Raw genomic sequence first — 27,770 nt, 5'->3', positions numbered from 1 at the left:
TGCCAGCATCTCAAAAGTCTCCCATTGCCAATGCTCCTCGTCCTGAGATGTACTAATTACTGTTTTCTTTTCCTTTTACCTTCCAGGCCTAAGGAGTTTATTGACTGCATTGCCCATGTGCGTCTGTTGTCGTGGTTACTGCTGGGCTCCCTGACTCATGCTGCTGTATGTCCTATAAACTCTTCTCTGACTGGTATCATTTGTCATCCCATTCCTCTGGAGGCTGGTAACCACATCGCTGATCATGTGCAGGTTGGTACCACTATACGATAAACCATTGGAAATGGTCGTAACCGTAGTTTTAGCTGTCAACTTATACTTGTCCCCTAAAGACAGGCACTGGTCTTACTCAATAACTTCAGTGGAAAAACTTGCATTGATGTAAGCTTTCAATTTCTTTGTTATGATTGGTCTGCTCGGGTGAAGTAGTTTATCAACTACACCAGCAGTTACTTTCGACTGGATTGGGTTTTCAGTCCTTACCTGACCGAATGGGTTTCCCTTGAATAAATCTCATCTAAAATTGAAACCTCTTTCCTTGTCTTCTCTACATTTGGTTCTTTGCTAGCACAGTGATTTAGTTTGCTTTCTGAAAATCATTGACTTCAAAACCAGAACTAATAAATAAATAAACAAAACAAGGATTTCTCTCAAGATCAACATCTGAAATTTGAAATGTTTGTTATCAAACCCAACTTTTCACAACAATTTGCTGAGCCCAGAGTTTTCTAAAACTCCGCTTTTTTGAGAGTCCTTGGCGTCACAACCATACTAAATGAAATGAACCTTATTCACCTTTCTTTAGGTTATCCTTGCTGGTTTTGCTGAGCAATCCAAAGCGTCGGTTCTGCACATGTCATCTTTGTTCCATGCCTTCATTCTATGCCAGGTAAGTGCACACGATGCTTCATTCTATCTAATCTGTATCCGGCTATGATTTCTATGTGCAAATGTTTCTGTCCTTGTTTTAACAAATTTCTATAAAGCTCATCAGAATCCTTTTTTAATATTTAAAGGATTGGTAATATTTGTAACACAAAGCACAATGTCTACTGATTGAAATTAAACTTACACAATTTGAAGATAATGGTAACAGAAAGCTTATCTTAAAATATTAATTGCTGAGGTGCAGTGCTGTAGTTTTTGAGAAATGATTAAAACCATGTCACAAAACAAGTGGTGTGAATACGTTTTACATGCTAAAGTTATTCTTGGGCAAGTAATATTCTAAGGAAAGCTTTCTTCCACCATCATCTTCAAACCATGTAAGTTTTATGAAAATCAGTGGACATTGTGTTTTGTGTCCTATAAAAAGTACCCATGCCCTTAAAAAACATATAAATATAAAAGCACAGTCCCATTTTTAGTTATTCCATAGACCCTTATCTCTTAAGCACTGTAAACCTTTCCGAGTCACGTGGATAAGAAATCCCCACAGACATTTCACTGACAAAATGGTTCTAGTGTGAATTTTATAATTATAAGATCTCAGACGCAAATGAAACAATTATGGTTTTTATTACCAATCCTGTTTAAAACATTTATGATTCATTGTAATTGAACATGGATAGTTTAATTAAACAAATAAAAAAAGGTAATTGCATGACGTTTTGATCCCAGCAGAGTTTTTCTCGAAGGCTTGTATGAGAAAATATAATTATCTGTTGGTAACGGCTTACCAACCAAAAAGACCTATGGTATAAATGGAAACAAATAGTTAATGGCTTGATGTTTCGCCCTCGGCAGAGGATTTCTCGAAAGTTAATTTTCCTGAAACAAACTGCTGACTAGTCTTGGTCCAAGATGTTAACAGCCCAGTCTAATCCCTGACCTTGTTTAGTTTATCGAACGAAGCATTTCACACCGACCATTTTCTTTTGCCAGCTATGGACAATGTACTGCGAGCAGATGGCATCTATAAGCGCACCACAGAGTGACCAGCATACAGCAGCCATGATGAGTGTTATGGACTTCTGGTGTCGGGTCACACCCGGTGTACTACAACTACTCTCTCATTCTAAAGTGGTCAGTATCACTAATCACAAAAAGTACTAGAGAAATACCGCTGTTTTCATAAAATAAAAAAACGTACAGTGAAGGTGGGCAGCCTTCTAATTAAAAAGGACATACGTTCCAGTAACACACTACAGCCATCCATATGACGACATTCAAAATTAAAAGTGATCTCCTGCTCTTTACAGACCTACTCGAACAACAATGGCAACAAGTGATCTTTGCTGAAATTTATTTAACAACATTTCAATCAAGAAGAAATTGAGTTCACAAACTGTATTACTTTCTTAAAATAGTTCAGACAATATCAACAACTTCAGTGCTTCTCACCAAGTATGGTCATTAACTTTTGGAGTAGTTTCTAATTTATGACCCAACATTTGAATGATGCGTTACCATGGTTTATTTTCCTAGCTTGCTGATATGGTGAATCTTCACTTCTTGAGTCTGATGGAAGCACTTCAGGAATGTAACTCATCCGTCCTGACCAAGGTATAATCAATTAATAAGTGTTTTTGTTTGTACTTCCAGAATCAAGGCCAGTGTAAATTTCCCCAGTGCGGGATTGAAAAGATTTTGTCTATCTGTCAATTTATCTTTCTAGGGCGGTAGGGTTGGTGTAGTGATAACCTGCCTTCTACCTCTGTGACCCAGTTCAAATCCCTCCTTGGGCACTTTGAGGATTAGTGTTTGAGCTGACCGTGTGTGTTCCCCCCTATTATAATAGTTTTGTCAAATCTCAGTGACAAATAAATAAATGTTGCAAAATTAATCTGGGATTTGTTTTCCTTGTTTCTTTCATGCAGCTATTTCCAATGTGGACTTCAATTCTGTTCAGTTACCCATCCAAGGTGAGGCATTTTAAATGTAGCACCTTGTAAACCCTTATAATGTGCTAAATAATTGGGTCTCAGAATCCATCACTGTAATAACCTATCTTTCTGAAAGTTTGTATATACTCAGCGCTTTGAGTACCTTGTTTGGTAGATACGTGCGCTATATAAGACTTCAATATTATTATTGTTATTAAATGCATGATTTTCTTTCCTTCTCTTGATCAAGAGCTGGCTGTTGGAATCCAAAATAGAAACAAAAAACTTTAAAAGGGCACAAGACTTGCACAGTCTTACCTATTGATTTGAACATTTGCTATAAGTATTTTTTTAATTTTTTATGGTTGATAACTACATTGTCAATACTTTTGGTATTCTCTTGAATTGGAACTAAATAAGTTTGCTATGTTGAACAAATCCCTTCACTTAATTAGGTTAACCCATCTTACATAAAGGCCACCATTGGTATTGGCCTTGGTGCCCTGTCCAATGTTTCCCATAGTATCCCTGTGCAAAATGAAAATGGACTTGCCCTCTCAAAGATGAAATTCCAGGCATGACAAAAAATAAGGTACTTTAATTTGGTTGCATTGCGTTTAATTCACCCCTCATTTCTAATGTTTAGCTCCCAGGCAGCCTGCAGGTACGCCTACAGAACTGTGAAAATTGGGCTCCACCAAGTCTGACCAAAGGGGAGGTGACGTCGTATCATTCTTCGGTGCTCTTGAAATGGTTGAAGAGACTTCAGTTCAAGATGGGGCAAATTGAGATTCAGTCTTCGGCCGCTGCTCAATTCTATACCGTCTGATGACCTGGTTAGTACAGAACACTGCGGCCATGTTGGTATGGCTCCCAAAATTCCTACACGGTAGTAGTGATTATATAAAGAGGGGCCTGCCTATTTCCCCCAAATCATCCTCATTTCTGTCACAGGTATTTGTAAGGAAATAGATATTCAAACCTCGTTCCCATCTGGATTCATCACGTTATGCCATCTTTTCCACGCATTTGGTTGCTACAACCTCTGGAGTTGTGTGATTAGGCTTGTGGTCTATCCAATCTATGTGCGCGTTCAAGTATTACGTCATAGAGCAACTATATACAAGTTTGGGTGACTATGTTAAATTTGAAGTCGGAATGTATCAAACAAATTGCATTTTGACACACATGTACTAAGCGCCCTACAAGTGCTTACAAATTTGTAACATGGAAACAGGGTGGAAACTTTAATTTTTGTTTGCATGCAGTCATGGTTTTTATCTCATGGATTTGCATGCCATGATGATACTGTGATGAAGGTGTATTTCATCTGAGGTGGAAACTTGTGGCCACAGTGGTGAGTTGTATATGTATATGGATTTGAACTGTAAGTTTGTTTAAGAGTGGAATTTGGACTTGAAACTTGGGTGGGTGTGCCCTTTGGAATAGATTGTTTTGGGGAGAAAAAGGTCAAAGTCAGCGAGTTAAATTCAACAGATCAAATGTCAAGGTCACAGTAAAAAAAATACAACTATTTATCATCATCTTCTGTATAACCAAATATTTATAAAATAATGATAACAACTTACAGCTATTTATTGATGTACTGTATAGTTTATTATAACAAAATTGTGCTATATCTTAAACAGTAACTGCTAAAACTAAAGAAATATTCTTAATATGGTATTTATTTTATTGTGATAACTGTGTCAGAGTGTAATATGAAATATTTATGAAGTTTTAGGTGATGATAGCACAGAGTTATGTAATTGATTTATTTTTCACTTAATTTACTGTTTTGAATGTTTTCATATCTTATCATTAAGGTGACAGTATTGCAGATAGTGATTTTTTAAAATTTTTATGTGTAATGGTTATTATATAGTATTATTATTCCAGAGAATAATTATCCTTACTTATAGAAGATAAGCTGAATTGCTGCACCCTGGTCGAGCTGTATACATGTTAAGTTGACTTTTGGCAGCTAGCCACATTGGCCCATATACACCATGGAGTACAGCCAGAGATTGAAAGTGGTTTATATTCCCAGAGGGAGAAACACCCTCCTACATGTAGCACAGGAGCGAACCAACAAACAATTTGTTGGCTAGACTTTTATTTATGTTTTTGGAGTATTTTAGTTGTGATGTCTAACTACTGATATAAATTATGAGACAAAGAAATGACTTATTGTTAATTGATTATTATACTATCATGTTCTGGTACTTATTGTTCCGATGGATAAACTGAAACTGTTTAAAAATCCCCTTGACTTGTTGAAAAATAACACCCAGAACAAAAATATTGACAAAATAGGGAGACCCCAACATAGGGCTAGCGCTGGCACGTTATACCGTAGGTTGTTGGTTCAAATCGTGCTCTAGTAAATCTTTTATTGTTCATCTTCAAAATGATATTTTGTGTTGTTTAAAAAAAGTTTACTTGAGCTTACCCGGCAAGTTTCCTTTGTGGTACATATATAAGTTGATATTCCAAATTAATATTGAACATGTGCATAAATTATACTTGAATATAAACAATAGGCTATTTTCTACACGATGTGATCCCTTATTTTAACAACATTTTCACTGGTTTAGTTTTTATCAGCTGTTTCAATTTTAAGAGATGGATTAGTTTTTTCTTTGAGTGACTGTTTTTTCCCAGGGTTGAGTTTTATATTTCTATTCTGAGCTTAAACTAGTGTTTATTACTGCAAATGGTGACTAAAATCTTGAGAACTATTTGAAGGAATTATACTTCACAGACCAATTGGTTGCAGGTCACATTAATGTTTATAATCCCTAATGTAGACACTAATTCCTTGTTAGGTATAAGCCTTTATATTAAACTTTATACAGTTTCAGTGTATGGGTTAAGTTTATTACAAGTATTTATTGCTCTAATTGATTATAATAGCTCCTGCTGTGCATGTGCTTATTTATATTTTTTGTTAAAGACATTGGACACTATTGGTAATTGTCAAAGACCAGTCTTCTCACTTGGTGTATCTCAACATTTACATAAAGTAACGAACCTGTGAAAATTTGAGCTCAATTGGTCGTCGTCGAAGTTGCGAGGTAATAATGAAAGAAAAAACACCCTTGTCACACGAAGTTGTGTGCTTTCAGATGCTTGATTTCGAGACCTCAAAACTACGTGACTTCAGAGGGAGCCGTATCTCACAATGTTTTATACTATCAACAGCTCCGCAATACTCGTTACCAAGTAAGGTTTTATGCTAATAATTATTTTGAGTAATTACCAATAGTGTCCACTGCCTTTAAAAGGTTTGACGAAAAGTGTTTATTTGATTGAAAACACTGCAAGAGGTGGCAGTGGCAATGTAGGATTCACAATCAATGGAGACTCACAAAACAGGGCCTAATTTCATGGATATGCTTACTTTAGGCAAATAATCGGAGCTTATAGAAGCAGGGGCTAAGCAAAAATTGAGTTGGTCAGAGGTCACGACAACTTAATGTAATTTTGGCTGGTAACCTTTTTCTGTTCAGCATTACTTTTCTGTGCTTAAAGGCTTTATGATAATTGAGCCCATGTAATTCCATGCTTATGCAAGCTTATTTCAAGGTAAGCAGGAAAGTTTTGCAGGTGTACTCCATTTTACCAGGCATTCTTTGTTTCCAGAAGCTAGCTTTGCACTTGGATGAAGGATGGTGATCACAAGTACAAAACTCAAAGTGAGCAGAGCCATAATATTAGGCCCAGTTTTTTTTCCAACAAGAAGTTAAAGCTGAATGATTTTTATGTACCTCACAAACTACAAGTACAATATTTATCTAAAGTTTAGATGTACATGTATTGTGTAATACCATTTTGGTTAATTATATATATTTAATAACGTATTTATTACCACTAGGTACAGCTTTGGAATAAAGCAAAGGTATACATTTAACAAAGAGGCTCACGTATTTTTTGTTAGCACTGTTACCCCCGCATGCCACTTAATTGCTAAACGCTTGGGGAGGGGAGTTTTAACTCTCCACCCATACAAGCAAAAAAATGAAAAGTTTGAATTGGTGGGCAGAGGTTGTAGAGTGAAGAGAGGATGGATGGGAGTGCGCATAGTGTGCATACTTGAAAGTTTGCGCTTACATGCCTTTCACGATTTGAAGAAGCAGCACTATTTGGAAGCACTATTTGGAAGCACTATGAGATAAAATATGTTATAATATTTATATAGCTATGCTATATAAGGCTATACAATATATTAATTTACATATATGTTTATGTATAACTCTATAATTGTATAATTATTTGATGGTTTTATTTTGCTTTCTGAGTGGCTGATTAATTGATATGAGCAAACATAGTTCCCAAAGAAAACCGGTGTGTCCCTTTAAAATTACTCAATTACTGGTTATGGCCCACCCCTCCTCGGCCAATAAAAAAAAACGTTTGGCAGGTGGTGGCGACATGGGTGTGGTGAGTGGGTGTGGCGAGTGGGTGTGGTCTCGGGTCAGCCCACCTTGTTGAGCTGTAAATGGTTCCGCTTTTTACATCGGTCTCATCACTGTCGCCTTGTTGAGCTGTAAATGGCTCCGCTTTTAACATCGGTCTCATCACTGTCGCGTGAGACCATAGGTGAGACCGATGTTAAAAGCGGAGCCATTTACAGCTCAACAAGGTGGGCTAGTCTCGGGTGGGAACAACAACCCACGTTATACGTCATGCTTCGGAGCAACAGCACAAGTGATTCCTGTTTGAAAGTGAGTTGAATTGAACTATAGTGTATGCGGATTAACGTGGTGAGAGCTATTACTGCCACAAAGTTGGTGAACCTTGCACCCGGCACGCTGCCAGCTCTCGCACCGGTTCAAGGAAAAGCAAACAAGTACCGGTACATTGTGTTCAACTGTGTTCCAATATAAAGGCAAGACGAGAAATCAACAGCTCTCTACACTTGTCAAGGAACCGAAGGTAGGCCTCAGTGTACAAGTTTTTGTAAACTAAAACCCCATGGAGGAAGGACATTTTTAACGAACAGGTGTAGGCTCCATGGTGTAGGCTACTGCCGTGACCGCTCGACCCTACTACGGTCGCCGGAGTTAAAAAGCAAGGCGGGGTAGCCCCGGTGGAAGGAGCAAGACGATGATGATGGCTAGTCGACGGTACCTGAGCAGGCTTGCTCAATCCAGGGTGCTTTCAGTGACACCGTCTACCTCAATGATTGATCAACAAGTAGCAATAAAAGCGACTGGAATGGAAGCCAACAGCCTTGTCACAATCAGGTACTGATTATGCTCAAGTTTTGTCATTGTACTTTATTAAGGCTACTTATTTTATATTACTAAGTTTAGAAAGGCACTAGACACCTTTGGTAATTGTCAGACACCAGTACTCTCACTTGGTGTACCCCAACCTAGCATAAAGTAACAAACCTGTGAATTTGTTCATCAAAGTTGCAAGAAAATAATGAATGAAAAACACCCTATCAGAGATTAAAATAGTTTATTGAGAAATTATCTCTTTCTCCCCAAACACTTACTTAAGAAGGAGTCTTTTCTCACAATGTTTTTACAACTATCAACAGTTCTCAATTGCTCGATACCTACCAAGTAAGTTTTATGCTATCTACCAATTACGTGTCCAGTGCCTTTTATTATAGGCCTACGTACTTAAACCTGTAACTAGTTTACTAAGTTAATTAATTGAAATAAAGAGGCAAAACTCGTACAACACAAAGGACAAATTTGAGCAGCAATTAACGTGACATTAATAATAATACAAAAGCATGACAGTTGTTTGAGCTATTTATTTAAGGGAAATAATTTTTGTTGGCAATTCCACTGGGCAAGAAAACTCCAAAACACCTGTAACAATAGACCCCAGGTAGGGCGCTTTACTTTAAAAAAAAATTGTTTGACATCTACGGTTCATATTGATGTCAAATATGAAGGGAGTATATAGTGCCCCAGATACTATAAATATGTCTATGCGTAACAATACAACAAGCTTAACCAGCACTCTCAATGAGGTCAAAGTAATACCTATACAATCAGCTGATGAGAGTCATGCATGGTTTGACCTTGGTGCTAATATAAAGTCTGAGTACTTGCCAATGAACCCAGGACTGCATGTGCAAGCCATTTGTGGGGAATTTTTATATTTGTGAAATCTCATCTATGCCTTTGTATATGTGTCTAGTATAGGGCTACGTATTTATACTGAAAGCTATAAAGAGTCCAAACTCATTGACTAGCGGCCTATATGCAAGGGGTCTATACAACATACACAGCAAGGGTTGATTCTACCTCCATATCTCAACCCACTAAAGACCTGCTTTCCCTCAAATTCAATATTGTATGATTAACACTTAATTAAGATTGTTAACTTTCTTTCAAGATCTGTTATCGAGAAGAAAACTAATAAAGGTTTCGACACATTTGAGAGTCATGCTCATTACAAAGCGGATAACAAAGGAGAAGTTTCTGTTCCTGATCAGGCCTCATTGAGTGGAGAATATAATGGTAAGATCAAATAAAACAAAATAATATTAGCAACCATCGATATCCAGGACTCAATTATTTGATTCATGACTGCAGGTTTGATCGAGGCCAGTGGGCTTAGCATTCAATTTGAATAACAATGCCTTAAAGGAACACGTTGCCTTGGATCGGACAAGTTGGTCTATAAAAAGCGTTTGTAACTGTTTTTTATAAAATGCATGGTTGGAAAGATATTTTAAAAGTCGAATACAATGATTCACACAAATTTGCCTCGAAATTGCGTGGTTTTCCTTTTACTGTGCGAACTAACACGGTCAGCCATTATGGGAGTCAAAAACTTGACTCCCATGAATGGCCGACCGTGTTAGCCGACAAGGTAAAAGGAAAACCGTGCAATTTTGTGGCATGTTTGTGTGGATCATTGTATTCTACTTTTACAACATCTTTCTACCCATATGCATTTTATAAAAAACGGTTATGAATGCTTTTCAAAGACCAACTCGACCGATCCAAGGCAACGTGTTCCTTTAATGTGTATTGTCAATATGTAAAGTGGTGTTCAAATGTTGACTTAGTCTGGATAAATTTATTTCAATTCTAAATGAGTATCACCAACTTCCCCATCAGCCAAATTAAAAAAAAGATTTTATCCGACTGCATGTTTAAAAAACATACAGTTTACATATTCAATCTGTGGAAAGTTCTTTCACAGTTATTTAGATTCTGGGCTTGTAAAATAACTACTTGTCTGATGCAAACGTTGAGTTACATGCCCTGCAGAATTGTGGCATTTATCCTCAAATTCGAACCCTGCCTGCAATCCCACATATTAATCTTATAGATGGTTAGGAGAGGGACTTGTGTTTTCATTGACAGCTTATTTTGATAGGCTTTCCAGTGTCCAACATTAATGTTTTAGTGACTTAATAGCCAGCAGAATTACTTAGCTTTTTGTTTCACTAGTCTGTCAGCTTTTTCACTAGGCACGCAGGTCTAATATGCTTCACAAAGGCAACACCAGGCAATTAGATGCCTCATGATTAATTGATGGTGTATCTCCTGGTATTATGCTGTAATTATAATGAAAAAAAAAAACCCATTTCATTTCAATTAATAATTTTGATGTGAATCCAAGAATTCTCAGAAAATTGAACTTAGTCACAATATTTAGCAAAGTTTTAGATGTAGGAGGAAACCCCAGTCAGGTAGGGACTGAAAACCCAATCAAAATAGTGCCCTGACGGCGGTGGGATTTGAACCTAGGGTACCAAAGATTCAAGACAAGAAATTATACCACTAGGGGAACCCGACCACCAGATATTTGTTTGTTTGTTTGTTTGATTGTTTGTTTGTTTGAATGGTTTGTGAGTCCCACTAATAAATAAATTGTGATTCAGTAACTAGACGATTGTGAAATCCACAGTGAGCTGAGGGATTCGAACCCACAACCTTGTGATTGAAAGTCCTGCAATCTAACCACTTGACCACAGTATTTACTTTTATTGATGATCTCATTTCAGGAACTGAACCCATGGGTCTGTTCTGGAGCATGGTGCCCTCTCCAGGGGTGCGGTTTGGATCTCGATATATCCACAGGGATGCCACAAAGCCAATGATAGTTCAGCTGTCATTGTACGATGGCCATCTTGATGCTGCGGCCTTACAGACTAAGGAACCAGAAGCTACTGCTGTTACAGAGAGATGGTACATGGGCAAGGACGTAGAGAGGATTGAAGTGGAAAGTGGACGGCTGAGGGGAGCTTTATTTAAACCCAAAGGTTAGTGTTTATAGCCCCCCCCCCCTCAATTGATGTCATGCGCCCCCATGTACGGCCCCCATTTAAAAAAATGTTTTTGTTTAGTTAAAATAATAACTAGAGTAAAAAAATTTAAAAGCTTTGACAGAGTTCCAATGTTTTCAAAAAAGAAACTTATTCCATTTACATATAGGCATTGTTTTTGTTTAACACTTGCGTCAGATTATCTTGAAAGAAATACTAAATAACTTGTGAAATGGGACTTGTTAAAGAGTGAGGGCGCATCATTGGGATTTTTGATTATCCTAATTAAATATTTGGATATGACACATAACTGTGTGCCTTTAATGTTATTGGAAAATATTTATGCTCCTGCTATGTAAAATTTTTTCTCAATATTGTTGTCATCTTGAATATTTCCTCAGGACCTGGGCCATTTCCTGGTGTGATTGACATGTTTGGTACAAGCGGAGGATTGATTGAGATCCGTGCCGCCATGTTGGCTTCTCATGGCTTTGCTTGCTATGCTCTGCCCTACTTCAACTACAGAGACCTGCCGAAGGAACTTTGGATGGTAGAAGCGGAATATTTCAGGGTATGGAGACAATCTATGTGAATGTTTTACCGTATTTACATTTGGGGGGGGGGGGGGGGTAATCTACATGTCACACTAGTTATAGTAATAATAATATTGAAGTCTTATATAGCGCACGTATATACCAAACAAGGTACCCAAGGCGCTGAGTATATACAAACTTTCAGAAAGATAGGTTATTGCAGTGATGGATTCTGAGACCCAATTATGTAGCACCTTATAAGGGTTTACAAGGTGCTACGGCGCATGAAGCAGCCACAACCAGGACCACCGGGGCGAACCCCTTCTCTTTTCGATAAGTGCACTGGGTTCTTTTACATGCAACACATGGGACCTACGGCTTTACGTCCCATCCGAAGGACGAAGCAATGGTAAAGTGTCTTGCTTAAGGACACGAGTGCCACGGCTGGGGATTTGAACCCACACTCTGCTGATCAGAAACACCAGAGTTTGAATTTGATGCTCTTAACCGCTCGGCCACGACACTTCCGTGCAACACTTGTGCCCGTGAGAAAGGCACTTTGTCATAATTGCTTCTCTCCATCCAGGAGTACAAATGGGTACAAGACAAGAGCTTGAGAGTAACATGCGATGGACTGGCATCCTGTCCTTGGGAAAAATTTTCATTCTTGTCTTTGGGGAATGAAAATATTTTCACTCATTTAATGGCAATGAAACCAGATATAAACTTTGGCCTGATTATTGGTTTGGGACAGACTTTCCTTACAAAGGAGAGAGAGAGTGAGAGAGAGCAAAAGACTGGATTCAATTGAAGATTATGACATTTCAGACAAGATAATTTCAGTTGTATTCCTCTATTTTTGTGTTTTCAGGATGCAATAGATTGGGTATGTGACCAGCCATATGTGAAACCAGGAGGAATAGGAACGCTGGGCACCTCTGCAGGGGCCAATCTTTCTCTACAAATGGCTGCACTTTTCCCTGAAAAGGTACATAAACTATTTAGTTAAGTGCAGAGACTTTTGTTTGTGAAAGGGATTTGTACTTCTACTTCTACCTTGCCCCTTTTCCATGAAAAGGCTGCTACGGCTCCCCTTACCACTGGAGCTGCAAATTCAGTTTATCATGCAATGGATCATCAGTTCTGTCAACACCTCAAGGTTGAATTGCAGACATTGGTGACCAATTTAACTAGACCAACTTAGGGGGGGGGGTGGGGGGGGGGGGGGATAATGCATAAAACACCATTAGTAGCTGCAATGACAGAACAATGAGTTAACGTGCGCCAACGTATGTGGACGCTCTCCAAGGGATCTATTTTTTTTTTCGAAGAGTAATCTTCATACCATCTTCGTTTTCCTTAAATACATCAACAACAAGCAACTAACATTCTGAGTTTGTTCTGTTGGTCACAAATTTGTTGTGCAAACGGTGAAAATAATGTATTTTTTTCCAAAGAACTTTGTGTGGCTCATTCTGCTAACTTATACCGTGTCATCAAAGTAAGACAGCTGGAACTTGGAATTCTTATAAAATGCTGTTTTCTTGACTTACACATGCCCTGGGAAGTTTCTGGTCCAATAAGGTTGTCATGTTTGAGAAGGTGTCAAAGAAATTTGGTTGTGATGATTTTGTTGTCATTTTATGTCTAGGTCAATGCCGCAATCAGTATTAATGGATCCCATGCTATGACATTCTCAATGACACTGAATGGAGTGGAGATTCCGTATTATGGGTATGTATTTTCAACTGACCAGGGCCAAATTCCATATAGCTGCTTCAGTAGAAAATGTTGCTGTACATTTTTCTGCTAAGCAAAAATAAGCAGGGTGCGGTTACATTTGGTACATGTGACATATTATTTTAGCTGGTAATGATTATTCTGGTAAGCATAATTTTGTTGTGCTTGACAACTTTTTGTTGTTAGCAGCAATTAACATTTTAATCCCAGTCCAAACATGATCTTCAAATTTGTTTCTCCCGTGCCCAGCACTCACCCAGTTTGTTACCATTTTGTTCCCACTGGCGCCCCCTTTAGGAACAAAAGTAATAGTTATTTTTAACAGACATACAGGAATATGAACACTTCAGTGCATTCTTGCCTAAGTGAATACTAAAGCCTGTGTTTCCTGTGTAGTCAGGAAAAACAGCATTATAAAAGGTGGTTGCATTTTTTTTAAAAACCGCAAAAAAACTGGAGCAACATTTTGTAATTGCAATACACAATCTGAGAGACGTTACAGCCAGTAACGCTTCTAAGAATAAACTTTTTAAACCACATTACTTCAAAGTGAAATGTTTCTCAAAATGCTTTATTAGTATAGCTGCTGCTGTAACTTCTGTCTAACAAAGTAAGTTTTTATTGGCATTCATTTTAAGAGTTATTACCAAGTCCACATGTAAACCTTTCCTTTCATCCCCTTCTCCTCCCCTTCTCCTCCCCTACACCCATCCCTCCCCCTGTCACTTGCAGCTTTGACGATAGATTTTTAAGAGAAACAGAGGTGAAAGGTTTATATGATATGTTTCATTGCTGGAAGGCCTTGTACAAAGTACCTGATGAACATGGTTCCATTTTAAAGGTAGGGTCATTTGTTTTTTGTCATTGTAATGTTGATTTCTAGGCCAAGTTATAAGAAAGACCAGCACTCGTTGAAAAAACAGCAAAACTTGCCATAGTATTTTCATCAAAATCATCAAATTAGTAACCCCAAATCTCGAGCAGCAAAAGTGCAAAAAAATCCCCTCCCTACTCTGTATAATGTACATAAATCTGAAACACTAAATCTGAAACAAATATTTTAAAAATTTTTGAACAAATCTTATTTGCAAGGTTGAAAATTAATCTACCCATGTCACCAAAAACTTACCATAGGTGGAAAATAATCCAAAATGCAAGTATCTGTTCATCGTTGGTGAAGGCGAAGGGGCTTGGGACAGCTGCTTCTATGCCAAGAAGAATATCGAGAGACTCGAACGGTACGGATGCTCTAACTATCAGCTCCTGAGCTACCCTGAAGCTGGACATCTCCTAGAGATACCATGGGCACCTGTTGGCAGCAGGTTTTGGTCACCGGCTTCCGGTAAGAGAAGTCGTCAGTTATGGAAGTTGACTTGGAATGATTGGGAGGGAAGTTATTCTGGTTTACCATGATGGTGCTTACCTGTTATATTGGTGCATAATTTTATTGTATTCTTTACCCAGAATTATAGACTTGCTGTCCCCCATGAAGTTGTATTTCTAAACACTGTTGGCACAGATTTTCAGGGCAAAAACCGAATAAATTTGGTGTTGTTGGAGCAATATTTCAGTAATTCTATCGTTTGGGGGTGTTGGGGAGAGAGATTAGACTCCTAGGCTCAGATTTGGGTTGTGACGACACACTTTGTTCAGGTTTGTGTCGAGACTGTTCATTTTAGCTCTGTGATGAGTGCTTTTAAAACATATACACAGTGAACAATGATTAAGATGTTCACACCACAATGTTGCTGGTCTTGTTTGTGTATTTTGGATCTTTTCTCTTGAGCTGCCCTCACACACATGTGGTATTCTGAAATTCACTCTAATACAGCTGTAGTAGGTGAGCATGGAGGAACAGCCATTGGAAACATCAGAGCAATGGAGGACATGTGGCCAAAGATTATATCATGTCTACGAAGACACTGCGGTCTTAACAACTCAAAGCTGTAAATCCTGCATTGGACATTTCAAGAAAAAAGGTATATTGCTGCAAGGCAGAGATAAGTGTACTTATTGTAGTGTGTTTTCCCGCATACTTGGATCCACATGTAGGCCCTACATGTATACATAAAGCATGTGGACAATATTGGTTATTGTAAAAGACCAGTATCCACACTTTATGTGATCAAACATAAACAACAAACATGTGGAAGTTTGAGCCGAATTTGTCAGCGGAGATGCAAGAAAATAGTGGGGAAAATATCACATGTATTCACTGTTTGGACTCTTGATATGAAAACTATATTATGTTTTATTCTGTTGATTTGTTTTATCATTTTATGTCATTTTATTCTGCAGATGTCTAAACTGGGAATGGTATCATCTTCATGAATATTTTTCCAAAATGATGCAGTGACATTCCTTGCAATTAGTGTCAAAGAGTAAATCACAGGTGTTTTGTTTTTACCGACAGGTTGAGGACTTGTGCGAACCTAATTTGCGGGCTGCGATGAATCAATAAAACAATATTTGTTTTATTATTTTATCTGGCCATTGATATACAAGAAAACAACAAGCAGGTAGTCAGAATGAGATAAAACTGTACAGTGATACCAGGAAAAATCACTGTGGAAAGCGCCCTCAATTGGTAAAAAAAAACAGTCTGAAAGACTGATGTGACATGGAAGGTACACATGAGATGTTGACCTGTGTAATGTACCATCACGAAAACCATTCCTGCCATAAAAAAAAGTGATGCAAAAAACTGCAAGTTATGCAAATAAGTACTTTTTTATTTGAAAGATTGCAAAATGTTAGCTGAAGCATAATTTAAAAAGATATATATATATATTATAGATGATAATTTTTTAATTATATACAGACTTGTAATGCGCACATATCCACCCTGCTGGGTGTTCAAGGCATAATACATGTAGTACTAGTATTGGTGTTTTTTCTTGAGCTGTAATTATTGATAAATTAAAGAGTATAACATTTTAAAACACTATAAAATTGTTTCGGTGTTAGGCCTATTATTCAAAGTTTTCTCAGCACCCATAGGCCTAACATACAACATTAATAGTGGATGCCTACTTATGAGTTTATTGTCGCAAATATTATCACATGGTGAAATGGAAAACCCAGATTTCAGCCAGCGATGTTCTGTTAAAATGCATAAATTTGTATTTATATGATATGATCGTGTCATGTTATTCATGTTGATAAATGTAACTTTCAGCTGATGCACCAACAATATGTATTTTTCATAGGGAAAATTTTCTAAGAATATCAAAATAACATATCAATTAAAAAAAAGTCTGACAAATTTGTTCAACATTTTTATTTGTACAGAATGTGAAAGTAAACTGACATGCAAATCAAATTATTTGACTATTTTGGTAATCGTTATTGTCTTGCAAATCATGTTTTTAAATTTGCCACCCAAGCAACATGGCTCGTCTCTGGTAACACACTGCTTTCAGCATTTGGAAATAGCAATAGTTGTAACAATTGCTTTTTCTTTTACGACATTGAAGTTAAAAGGTTGTACCAATAAAAAAGAAGTCATTACAAAATTCAAAGTATATGTTTCACAACATAGGTTTGAAGAACTATAGCATGAGTGACAAAAGTGGCACTGTCCCACAGGCAATGATGCTCTTATGACGTCACTGTCATCTAACATTGCTTTCCTTTTATTGTACGTCCTAAATATATAAAATACATTTGATAGGCCAAGTCGGAGACGGAAGAGGGCAGATAACAATTGTACCACACGGACAACTTGGAAATCAAATTGCCCGGGAAATATCTTGCACGTGGATTCTTGTCGGTGAGGGCGTGCTCGCAGGCATCCATTACAGGGTCAAGGCTCGAGGTTGACGACCCTTGACTGAAAGAGACGATACTAGTTTTGGCGCCAGTGAAGAATTCCTCACCATAGGCTTCTTTGACGTATTCAGGTGTCTCACTCCATAATTTATCTTGATCATTTAGCATGAACTGTTTCGTAAACATGGCTGAAGAACCTGCAAAGACACAAGATGAACAGTAACACTCCATCAGTCCTCTAGAAATATTGCGTCTTCAGTACCGGGTATAAATGTAGTCTTGGTGCAAGACTTCCCTGTTTTGTTTATAGAAGGCGTAGTCCTATTGTTTGTGGCTTATTATTTTCCGAAGAAAATCTCGCAAAATTTATATAAAATTTAAGGGTATGCTACTTTTTAAAATCAAAATTATCAAGAACGAGACAGCGCTCCCCTCGGTTGATATTTGTCCATGACCATGCCTAAAAAATCACAGCGCCACCCATAAAAACTCCGGAGTCGACATGGGCAAATGCCTTTTACAAATAAATATTTTGCGCAACATTTTACACTGATAATTATAATTATTGTCAAGCCTTAAACCAAATTTAAATTCTTACCCGAGAAGTTCCCAGGCTCAATGATGACAGCGTTGATACCAAACGTGTACAATTCCCCGCGTAGACAATCGGTGAGAGCTTGGACGCCATACTTGGTGATACTGTATGCCGAACTGGAGGGCGGGCTGTAACGGCCTAGCATACTACTCATGTTCACCACACGGCCTATAAATGGTTGAGTTTGAAATGATTTTGTGAATTATTTTAAAATTAACCTTTGTATAAAAAAAAAATCTGGAAAGGGTTTCATGGTATTGAAGAGTAAATGTAGACTCTTAAAAAACCATACCTGGTGAGGGATGGGGGTGCAGAGATAGACCCCACCCTATCCCTTTCTATTCTACAAATATACCCGTATCCAAAAATATTCCTGCTATTCCAAGCCTACAAAATGCAGACACATTAATTGATGCCAAGGGAGGGGCGGTGCGTACCACCATCACAAATTCTCTAGAATCGAGTTCCGCGATGACGGTGCTGTAGGACTTACAATCATAAGGTTGTGTTTTTTCCCCGAATCGCCAAGATAATGTTTGTAGGAGCATCCAAACTTCCTCCATGCTATGGGAAATATTGGCTGTTGCCAGCTTAGTGTTTGTGAGAGCTCTGCCGTCCTTTGACGGAATGATCATCTAAGCAAACACCCCATGAGACAAACCTCAACACCTCAACAAACATTCAAACAAACAAACAAACAAACAAACAAACAAACAAACAAACAAACAAACAAACAAACAAACAAACAAACAAACAAATTACAACTTTTACAGTTTTACACTTTTACCTTTAGATTTTCTGATGAGAGGCAATGCTGCCTTGGTAACGCGTATCATCCCCCATAGGTTCACCTCGGCCAGTTGTTTGTACCTCTTGAGGGGTACCCACTCCATGAAACCAAAGCAGGCTGTTCCAGCGTTGTTCACAACACCCCACAAGACTGTTATTATCAGGACGAAAAGACAAACATGTTTATAAAATAATGTTTGGCTCGGCCCAGATTTCGGCTTGATGGTCGTCGGCATCTACCCCCCCCCCCCCCCGGAGATTGTGTCAAACTTGCTTTGCCCCTAAAATTAATAGGATTGTTTGGAAGTGCCACGTTCAGAGGTAAATGGGATGTTCAATGATTTCTTTTTTTTTTTTTTTTTTAAGCACCCGCGGTGTCAGTATCCCATCCCAGTCGGCATTAAAAAACCTTATTCATACCACTCAAAACTGTCAATGATTACTCACCATCATTGCTTGAATGTCAATAGAAAGACTCTGCAAGAACTAGACAATGCTAAAACAAAACCATGTGCCCATTTGAAACCTACCATCTCCAGTTGATGATAGAGTCTCTCCAATAGACGCCACTGCATCAGCGACCTGTTGGTCACTGGTCACATCCAACTGAACCACCTTCAGCCTATCAGAACTTTCCTCATCAAGCTTACTTGCCTCACCCCTATCCGCAAACAGGCACCCAGCAAACACCCGGAACCCCAGCCGATCGAGGTGCCTGGCCAGAGCGTTTCCGATCCCCGTGTCGCAACCCGTCACGAGTACCGCCTTGCCCCGGACGGTGTCGATTCTCCCGCCCGTGCTGAAACGGCTCGAGACGGCATAGGCTAAGACGACCGATAAGATCCAAGTAAAACACCGTGAAGCTATCTCCCGCTCAATGAGAGGTACGATGTAATTTATGAGGATGTACAAGCTCGCCAGAAATATGATACATCGTAGAGCCCACATTTTACAACAATATTCGAGTAGTTCACCAACCTGTGTGTATTGCCAAGCTATGTGGTGGTCTTCTAGATAATCCAGTCTATGAATTTATCAAAACGGGTCAAACTTCAGACCCAACAATTGCGATAACATGAAGTCAAGCATAGTACAGTCAATCTGATTACGAAAAACAAAGTACAAAAAAAAAAACAAGTTTCCAAGTGTATATTCTCTATAAAAAAAAAACCACACGAAATCTCATGAAGGTATGTTTTCAAAACAGTTTTTGAAAAACTGCCGCATACAGAACAACCATAACACATGAACAAAATTCACTAAATGGATTAAAACTGTTTTTATATATTTTTTATTATCAAGAGTTATTTTGATTTAGGCCCTAAACGTTGATTTATGGGGGGGGGGGGGGGCGATAACAATTTGTCAAGTTTGAACTATGAATTATTAACGGATCTCGATAATTAAAATGTGACTTGTCAAAAAAAATGTGTCTATTCCTCGCATCCCAATTAAAAAATGTACCCTTCCCGTGAAAGTATGTAAATTGTACTGCGCGCGTGATGTGCACGGGGACACCAAATATGTAAATGGCGTTTATCAACCAATAGGTCTACTATAGCTGTACGAATGCGCAAATGAAATTAGCATAATCAGGTGAAAGGCTAATAATTATATGTTGTCCAAAAATATACAAATATCACGAACAACTGACTTTCAAAAAATTACACGATGGAATCATTGTTAGAGGCCTCCTTAATAGTTTGGCACTGATGTATGAAATAAGACAACTATCTACGTTTAGATCTATTAAACTTTTTTTTTAAAGGTAGGGCCTATACAAACAAATTGTATAATTATGATAAGAAATGTGCAGTGTTTTCCAAAAAACAGAAGAACCCTGCCCTAGACAAGTCTATTCATTTTTATAACCAATCCACACACTTTTGAGTAACAACAAATTATTCTTTATATCCTGATCAATGAGGTATTAGTCAGTGGTACTTTCAAAGTACAATATTATTCTTAGATACCTTTAAACTAAAAAAAAAAAAATCTCTGCATTAGTATTAAAGGAACACGTTGCCTTGGATCGGACGAGTTGGTCTATAAAAAGCGTTTGTTATGAAATGCATATGGCTGGAAAGATGTTTTAAATATGGAATATAATGATCCACACAAGTATCACTCAAAATTGCACGGTTTTCTTTTTACGTCGCGAACTAACACGGTCGGCCATTTATGGGAGTCAAAAATTTGACTCCGATCAATGGCCGACCGTGTTTGTCGACGAGGTAAAAAGAAAACCGCGCAATTTCAAGGCATGTTTGTGTAGATCATTGTATTCTACTTTTTCAACATCTTTCTATCCATATGCATTTTATAACAAACGGTTACAGAACGCTTTTCAAAGACCAAATCGACCGATCCAAGGCAACGTGTTCCTTTAACCCATTTCCTAAAAGCTGGTACTAAAACCTTATAAAGCTAATTACTATAACAAATGCATATGTTTAAAGGTACGGTCATCGTTTGTTTCTTTCATTGTACTGTTGATGCAAAATTATCAAGAGGGCAATGGAACGTACAATCCAACCACGTTTAGCGGTTACCAACTGCAGACTCTGGCCGCAGCATTTACAAAGCACTCCCAATGTCGCCTTTTACGACACTATTTTATTCTGACATGATTTTTTTAAATGAACGGCGGCACTTTAGACTATTTCACAGGATGCTTATACTATTCTTTGTGAAACCTTTATAAAATGCCTATATGGCTATACTTTTTAAGGTCATTATCAAAGTATGACCATACCTTTAAAGAAAAAAATGCAACATAAAACTCGCCTAAAGAAGGACGAACATAAATTATTTCTAAAACTGGCTGCAACTACCCTGTGAACTGCGGTGACTATTAAACAACGAAGACAAAACAATCATTATTTCCAAATGAACCAATATCTATGGCATAGTGTTCAATGTGGGGAGTTTTTACCGAACACAGTTTCATGTAATTACATTTGCCGATGAGGATGTGAGAGATCTGTCGCATCAAGAACATTATTCAAGCAGATTAAGTTAACTACAAAAACACCAATCGGCGTATTAATTGAAACTGCAGCTCCAAAAGTGCGATTCTGTGAGTTGTGGTTGACTCATCTGCTCGGGAATGTGGAAGGTCGTTGGTTCGAGTCCCATCCATCCGAGGCAACTTGGATTTCTTGGCAATGACTCAGAAAGTATAACGGCCTTTGGCGAGTTAACAATTATTTAGTCAACTTCATATCCGAAGGACCGAATGATTTTTAGAATCATCAATTCTAGATCGTGAAAAAAAGACAATTGCCGAGTTCATCAGTTGTCAAGTGACTGCTTTTCTATTCCCTTCACTTTGACAGCGGACATCCAAACTGCAACCTTGAACAAGTAGTCCGTGAGCGTAGGCGGCAAATAACAGAAAATCCAGGTGAATATTTTCGACTGTATGTTGGACGGGAAATACCGGATTTGTGGGTTTTCGTCAATGAGGGCGTCCTCCACAGCAATCTGGACCGGCTCCAGACTGTTGGCGCTCATGAATCGGGTGTTTGCCATAGACTTTACCATGTCGTTGAAGTATTCTTGCCCGTAGTCTTCCTTTATGTGGTCTGGCGTCTTACTCCATACGGTCTCTAACATTTTGGTGATGTTTTTCTCTTCGAAAAGGTCCGAACATGCTGCAGAAAATAATGAGTGAAAACAAACCATTAATATAGGTGTTACATTATTCAAGAATAGTTATTGCCTATTGTCCCAAACCGAATCCACAGGCTTCAGAAAGAGCTTACCTATTGATCAATATTACTTAACTTAAAATCGAATCCCCACTTCGCATTGTTAATAAAAAATAAAAAACACAGTCAAGACCTATCCCCGACCAACACTACAGGGTTTTTTTTTAGTAAGAAGAGTTTGCAATTCCCTGTACAAGTATCACATTGGACACACAGGGTTTAGTGGAATAAATGTCTGATAAGGACAATCTCCTAAGGGAAATATTAAATGAACAAGTCAAGGTCTCGTAATTTTTAATATAACTTTAGGTATGTTTCAATAGCTCTAAGTATGTGTACACTTATACAGAAAACGTCTTGCTGCACACATGCTGATGATTTTGTTAATTTAGCTGTTCTTATGTAAGAGAACCAGACCAACATAAGTACACGTTGTCATGACTGTGATAGTGACTTTATTTACTCATCAAGAAAATGGGCTTGTCACCATGATCTTCCCACCTTAATTACAACCTCATGAACAATGGTCACAGTAAGAAGAAATACACTTCAAGACTTACAGGAGAAGTTGCCCGGTTCAATGATGATAGTCTTGACTCCCCATTTTGCCATCTCATATCGAAGACAGTCACTGAATGCTTCCACACTGTACTTGCTGATTGAGTAGGTGGAAATAAAAGGGGCACCAAACAAGCCCTGTATGCTACTCATATTCACGATGCGACCTGAAGAGAATTTAATGGAAAAAAATAAATAAATATACAAGTACATTTCTTAATATCGACTACTTGTGTAGAAAGAATAAGAATACAAAATTCTTCCTGATTATAATTTTTTTTGATTTAGATTAGTGTGGTAAGATGAGACAAAACATGTCGTAAGAGTAGCTATAAATATGAATATGAATAGTAAACTTGCGGGTACATTCATGAGTAAAATCTCTTTTGAAGGAGTGGTGGCTCTGAAAAGAGCCAGTTTGGTCTCGACGTTTCGAACAGTATACTCTGCTCGTCTTCAGGAGAAAGAATATACTGTTCTAAACGTCGAGACCAAACTGGCTCTTCTCAGAGCCATCACTCCTTCAAAGGAGATTCTACTCGTATGCACCCGCAAGTTTACTATTCGTTTTTATGTTTATAGTTACTCTTATTCTCCACACCATGCAAAGCTTCAGACACCATTTAAAATATGTCATGAACAAAAGAAGTTGTGTCTTACTGTGTCTTAAACCAAATAGTATTTTCCAAGTTTGGCAACAAAGTTTGTGTAAACTCAATGCAGGTTGTTTAAGCCGTGCGGGTGTTTAATTTGATAAAGTATAATGTTCGACCATAATTTTCAATTTGAATCAAATGAAAATTGCTCTCATTGCCAGTTCAAATGAAACGGAGAACCACTGTTGTACCGTGCTAAATGCCCCTTAATTTCCAAAAGTGCAAAATTAAAATTCACAACCAAGATGCATAACCTTTGACGCTGTTCTGATTGGCTACACTAAAACGTGACGTACCTTTGCATTGACGAATCATAGGCAAGAAGGCCTTAGTGACGCGTATCATACCCCATAGATTGATATTGACGACCCTCTGATAATCATCCATAGACAACCACTCAACTTCACCAAACACAGCAATTCCAGCATTGTTTACAACCCCCCACAACACTGAAACGAAAAATCAAAAAATTGTAATTCTACATATTATTAAAGTAATTTTGTTTGATCAATAACTTTTAAAAACCTTTTCTCGTTATTTTACAGACCTAGCTGTAAAAATAATTGTTATTAAACGAGAAGAAGGCTTATTGACAAAAGGAAATTTCTAAACGGTACAAACTATTTCGTCACAACTTGACGGCGTTGCTCACATCATTTTAATTTTCAAAGCAGGGAGAAATTTGAATCAGAATCTCTTGAAGCAAAAATTGTTTGGCTGATGTAACATCAGAGTTTTACTTTTCATTTTTTTTTCCCAGTTGAATTTTACTATTAATGTGGACCCTTGGTTCGTCTGCAATCGAGCGTAATAATGTTTTTAATGCAGTTATGAACCCAGTCAACTTTACACAAAATGTTGAACTTTGGCTTTTCTTTCTACATAGGGAAAAGTCAACAATAAGCTCGCCCTCAAAGTAAACAAAATGTGACCTAGATTTTAAAGGCAGTTATAGCGCCATCTTCATGGTTAGGCCGTACCCCTGAAAAATAAATAAGTGTACACATAATTAAAGGAACACGTTGCCTTGGATCGGTCGAGTTGGTCTTTGAAAAGCGTTTGTAACCGTTTTTTATAAAATGCATATGGGTAGAAAGATGTTGTAAAAGTAGAATACAATGATTCACACAAACATGCCTCGAAATTGCGTGGTTTTCCTTTTACCTCATCGACTAACACGTCGGCCATTTATGGGGGTCAAAATTTTGACTCCCATAAATGGCCGACCATGTTAGTTCGCACAGTAGAAGGAAAACCACGCAATTTCGAGGCAAACTTGTGTGGATCATTGTATTCTACTTTTAAAACATCTTTCCAACCATATGCATTTTATAAAAAACGGTTACAAACGCTTTTGTTTTGACCAACTCGTCCGATCCAAGGCAACGTGTTCCTTTAACAACAAATTAATGAATAAAATAATTGAAACGGCCACGACGACCTATAATGCGTGAATGCGGAGGGATGGTAAACCTCGGGAAAATTCACCTGGAAAAATCCATGCAGTTTGTCCACGCATGACATACAGGCCTACAACTGGTTTAAAGACACTGGACACATTGTCAAAGACCAGTCTTCCCACTTGGTGTATCCCAATAAATGCATAAAATAACAAACCTGTGAAAATTTGAACTCAATTGGTCATCAAAGTTGCGAGATAATAATGAAAGGAAAAAACACCCTTGTCACACCAAGTTGTGTGCTTTCAGATGCTTGAATTCGAGACCTCAAATTCTAAATCTGAGGTCTCGAAATCAAAATTCGAGGAAAATTACTTCTTTCCCGAAAACTACGTTACTTCAGAGGGAGCCATTTCTCATAATGTTTTATACTATCAACCTCTCCCCATTACTCGTTACCAAGTGAGGGCTTATGCTAATAATTATTTTTGAGCAATTACCAATAGTGTCCACTGCCTTTAAAAAAAATATGCATATTGAAATTTGCCTTCTTTGATTTCGACAAGCAAACAAAACGAATTGTGCAGCCCCATTTATTATGACATAACATCAGTGCGTTTATTTTGATGAATAATAATATTGACACTGTTTGAGGGTGTGGTGGTGCGTTTGATAGAAGAGGAATATAGCGTCTTCACGAACTTTCCAGCCGTGTCCAACAAAAATCACCATGGACGTCCAACAGTGCAGTGGACTGCCATTAAACAATCGATTTCCAATTAATTGATCAAGCGGTGTCGGTGTATAAACGTAAATTCCCAATCCTCTGACATCTGGTCGAAATCGCTTTCATGTGGATAGTGCAAGTTATCACTTAAATGTAGTGGACACTATTGGTAATTACTCAAAATATTTATTAGCATAAAACCTTTATTGGTGATGAGTAATGGGGAGAGGTTGATGGTATAAAACATTGTGAGAAACGGCTCCCTCTGAAGTGCCATAGTTTTCGAGAAAGAAGTAGTTTTCCACGAATTTGATTTCGAGACCTCAGGTTTAGAACTTGAGGTCTCGAAATCAACCATCTAAACGCACACAACTTCGTGTGACAAGGGTGTTTTTCTTGAGCTCAAATTTTCACAGGTTTGTTATTTTATGCATATGTTGAGATACACCAACTGTGAAGGCTAGTCTTTGACAATTACCAATAGTGTCCACTGCCTTTAAATCGTTTGGCATACTTTATGAGGGCCAATTAATTTATTATCTGCATGTTATCGATGGCCGGCGATTATTGATTGTTCAACTCCACACAGTCTGTAGAATGTAAAGAATTTTGTATCGCCGACCTCTCCCTGTAAAGATAAGATTGTACGGAGTGTCTGACAGATTAACTTCCCCTTTATACAGACAGCAAATAGCAAAAATATTAACTGTGTATGCTTTGTCAACGGTTTTTGTTAAATTTGACCAGCTGTCTGCTCGGCCAGGACCCAGTTATATTTGAAGAAGAAAAACAGTATTAATTTCTCCTTTTTTTATTATATATCTCTAAGGGCCCATATTAGTGATGATTTCCACACGTGGGTTGTTACTTTTATGTTGAGTTAATTGAAAACAAGAGGGTGTGATTGGACCTCTTTAACGATGGATATCCCTTTAAAGGGCAGGACGCACACCGACGTATTGTCACTTCCAGAGCACGGATTGACTAGGAGTGGAACATTTATTTTGTGCCCCAGCTGGTGTTGCAAGCAGCATGGTTTACAAAGTGTAACGAACCTCTCGTAGTTATTTCTCGTCCAACATGACGAGCGATTTGCATCAATATATCTTTTCTGCTCTGGGTCTTAACGCTAAGTTTTCCGGTTGTTTTTGATGAGACTGTCGTTGCTGTTGACTCTGCATAGAATTTCCACTTTGCAAATCAAATTTTGCGGAATTTCAGATATAAATTGACATTCAATAGATGCAGGGCAATGTGACCTGTACTTTGCGGGTATGGTTATTATACGAGTATTACCTTCACCCGAAACTGCAACAGCACTTTGCACGAACCGCGCCACTTCCGCCACTTGCTGTTCATTGGTCACATCCATTTGAACCACCTGCATCCTCCCCGAGCACTCATCCTTAAGCCGTCGTGCCCCTGTCCCATCCTCGAACAGACACCCGGCGAACACACGGAACCCAAGCTTGTCGAGGTACCGGGCCACGGCGTTACCGATCCCCGTATCGCACCCCGTTACTAACACGGCCTTCCCCTGGATCTCGATCTTGCCCTCGTTGAGCTGGATGGCGATGACATAGGCAAGGATCAACGAGATGATGTTACCGAAACACCTCGAGAGAAACTCCTCCCCAAGGCGGGGAACTATGTACCATATAAATACAAAGGCACATAGGAGAAATACACCCGATTTTTTCGCTGTTATGTCCACCATAGTGCCGACTGATGTAGTAAAAATATGATCTGGGTGTGAATGTTTGCAAGCTATTGTATTTATCCTTTTCTGGTGGTCATAGCCGTAAGTAAACAACGCGCCTTTCATAGAACGGCACAAGGCCTATAAAAGAGCATAGAGCATGTTTACAGCATGTAGAAATAGCCTACAGGATTGCACTGCTAGCTAGCTACTTGACACACTGCACGCAGCGTAGCGTAGCGTGACATTAACGTTAATAATAATGGCAAGGGGCTATGGGGTCTTCATATATTGGACAACTTATGACTGTTTGTTAACTTAACCTTTCGCTAACCCCATTTTTACGAAGAAGACCGTCTTTTCAGATTGTGTCCGTTATCAAACGGGCATTAATATTCAATCGCCTAGGCCATCGATGATATGAAAACCATCACACTGCTGCGGATGAAAAAGCAACTGCAATTTTTTTTACTAGACTAGCTCGGGTGTTTTGTGTACTCAAATCACACTCGTCGA

General features: G+C 38.3%; 4 protein-coding genes across 5 annotated transcripts in view; 2 read left to right on the top strand and 2 right to left on the bottom strand.

Annotated features, from left to right (window-relative positions):
* The window catches only part of LOC139948660 (protein unc-79 homolog), a 51,628-nt gene extending 44,929 nt beyond the window's left edge, over positions 1–6,699 (top strand). For both annotated transcript variants that reach the window (XM_071946892.1, XM_071946883.1), the window contains 6 exons: positions 87–252; positions 806–889; positions 1,885–2,025; positions 2,428–2,505; positions 2,820–2,864; positions 3,472–6,699. In XM_071946892.1, the coding sequence (XP_071802993.1) occupies positions 87–252; positions 806–889; positions 1,885–2,025; positions 2,428–2,505; positions 2,820–2,864; positions 3,472–3,654 (697 nt within the window). In that variant the 3' untranslated portion in view covers positions 3,655–6,699. The remainder of the gene's footprint in view (positions 1–86; positions 253–805; positions 890–1,884; positions 2,026–2,427; positions 2,506–2,819; positions 2,865–3,471) is intronic.
* An 850-nt stretch (positions 6,700–7,549) lies between these two features.
* LOC139948644 (acyl-coenzyme A amino acid N-acyltransferase 1-like) lies at positions 7,550–16,898 on the top strand. Its single transcript, XM_071946857.1, has 10 exons — positions 7,550–8,074; positions 9,189–9,313; positions 10,813–11,070; positions 11,475–11,644; positions 12,478–12,594; positions 13,258–13,340; positions 14,079–14,187; positions 14,481–14,688; positions 15,178–15,325; positions 15,760–16,898. The coding sequence occupies exons 1-9, from the start codon at positions 7,935–7,937 to the stop codon at positions 15,294–15,296; spliced, it is 1,329 nt and encodes a 442-aa protein (XP_071802958.1). The 5' UTR covers positions 7,550–7,934; the 3' UTR covers positions 15,297–15,325; positions 15,760–16,898.
* A 62-nt stretch (positions 16,899–16,960) lies between these two features.
* LOC139948653 (D-beta-hydroxybutyrate dehydrogenase, mitochondrial-like) lies at positions 16,961–19,480 on the bottom strand. The gene is made up of 4 exons (XM_071946869.1): positions 19,032–19,480; positions 18,500–18,652; positions 17,716–17,880; positions 16,961–17,314 (listed from the first exon to the last, which is right to left on the bottom strand). Exons 1-4 carry the CDS (start codon positions 19,447–19,449, stop codon positions 16,965–16,967), a joined length of 1,086 nt encoding a protein of 361 aa, XP_071802970.1. The 5' UTR covers positions 19,450–19,480; the 3' UTR covers positions 16,961–16,964.
* A 330-nt stretch (positions 19,481–19,810) lies between these two features.
* On the bottom strand, positions 19,811–27,380 carry LOC139948637 (D-beta-hydroxybutyrate dehydrogenase, mitochondrial-like). The gene is made up of 4 exons (XM_071946844.1): positions 26,852–27,380; positions 23,725–23,877; positions 22,775–22,939; positions 19,811–22,157 (listed from the first exon to the last, which is right to left on the bottom strand). The coding sequence occupies exons 1-4, from the start codon at positions 27,378–27,380 to the stop codon at positions 21,796–21,798; spliced, it is 1,209 nt and encodes a 402-aa protein (XP_071802945.1). The 3' UTR covers positions 19,811–21,795.
* Positions 27,381–27,770: the final 390 nt, after the last annotated feature.

The sequence above is a fragment of the Asterias amurensis genome, chromosome 1 (assembly GCF_032118995.1).
Source record: "Asterias amurensis chromosome 1, ASM3211899v1".
Classification (NCBI taxonomy): Eukaryota; Metazoa; Echinodermata; class Asteroidea; order Forcipulatida; family Asteriidae; genus Asterias; species Asterias amurensis.
This window is presented reverse-complemented; position numbering and strand designations above follow the sequence as displayed.

What these genes read in the sequence shown, in the direction of transcription:
- LOC139948653 (XM_071946869.1), bottom strand. Translation starts at nt 19,449, where the DNA reads ATGTGGGCTCTACGATGTATCATATTTCTGGCGAGCTTGTACATCCTC. An exon ending in TCTATCATCAACTGGAGATG is followed by an intron (nt 18,653 to 19,031) that starts GTAGGTTTCAAA and finishes TGATAATAACAG; the next exon opens with TCTTGTGGGGTGTTGTGAAC. An exon ending in TCTCATCAGAAAATCTAAAG is followed by an intron (nt 17,881 to 18,499) that starts GTAAAAGTGTAA and finishes AACCATTTATAG; the next exon opens with GCCGTGTGGTGAACATGAGT.
- LOC139948637 (XM_071946844.1), bottom strand. Translation starts at nt 27,380, where the DNA reads ATGAAAGGCGCGTTGTTTACTTACGGCTATGACCACCAGAAAAGGATA. An exon ending in TATGATTCGTCAATGCAAAG is followed by an intron (nt 22,940 to 23,724) that starts GTACGTCACGTT and finishes AATTCTCTTCAG; the next exon opens with GTCGCATCGTGAATATGAGT. An exon ending in TGAACCGGGCAACTTCTCCT is followed by an intron (nt 22,158 to 22,774) that starts GTAAGTCTTGAA and finishes TATTTTCTGCAG; the next exon opens with CATGTTCGGACCTTTTCGAA.
- LOC139948644 (XM_071946857.1), top strand. Translation starts at nt 7,935, where the DNA reads ATGATGATGGCTAGTCGACGGTACCTGAGCAGGCTTGCTCAATCCAGG. An exon ending in AACAGCCTTGTCACAATCAG is followed by an intron (nt 8,075 to 9,188) that starts GTACTGATTATG and finishes CTTTCTTTCAAG; the next exon opens with ATCTGTTATCGAGAAGAAAA. An exon ending in AGCTTTATTTAAACCCAAAG is followed by an intron (nt 11,071 to 11,474) that starts GTTAGTGTTTAT and finishes ATATTTCCTCAG; the next exon opens with GACCTGGGCCATTTCCTGGT.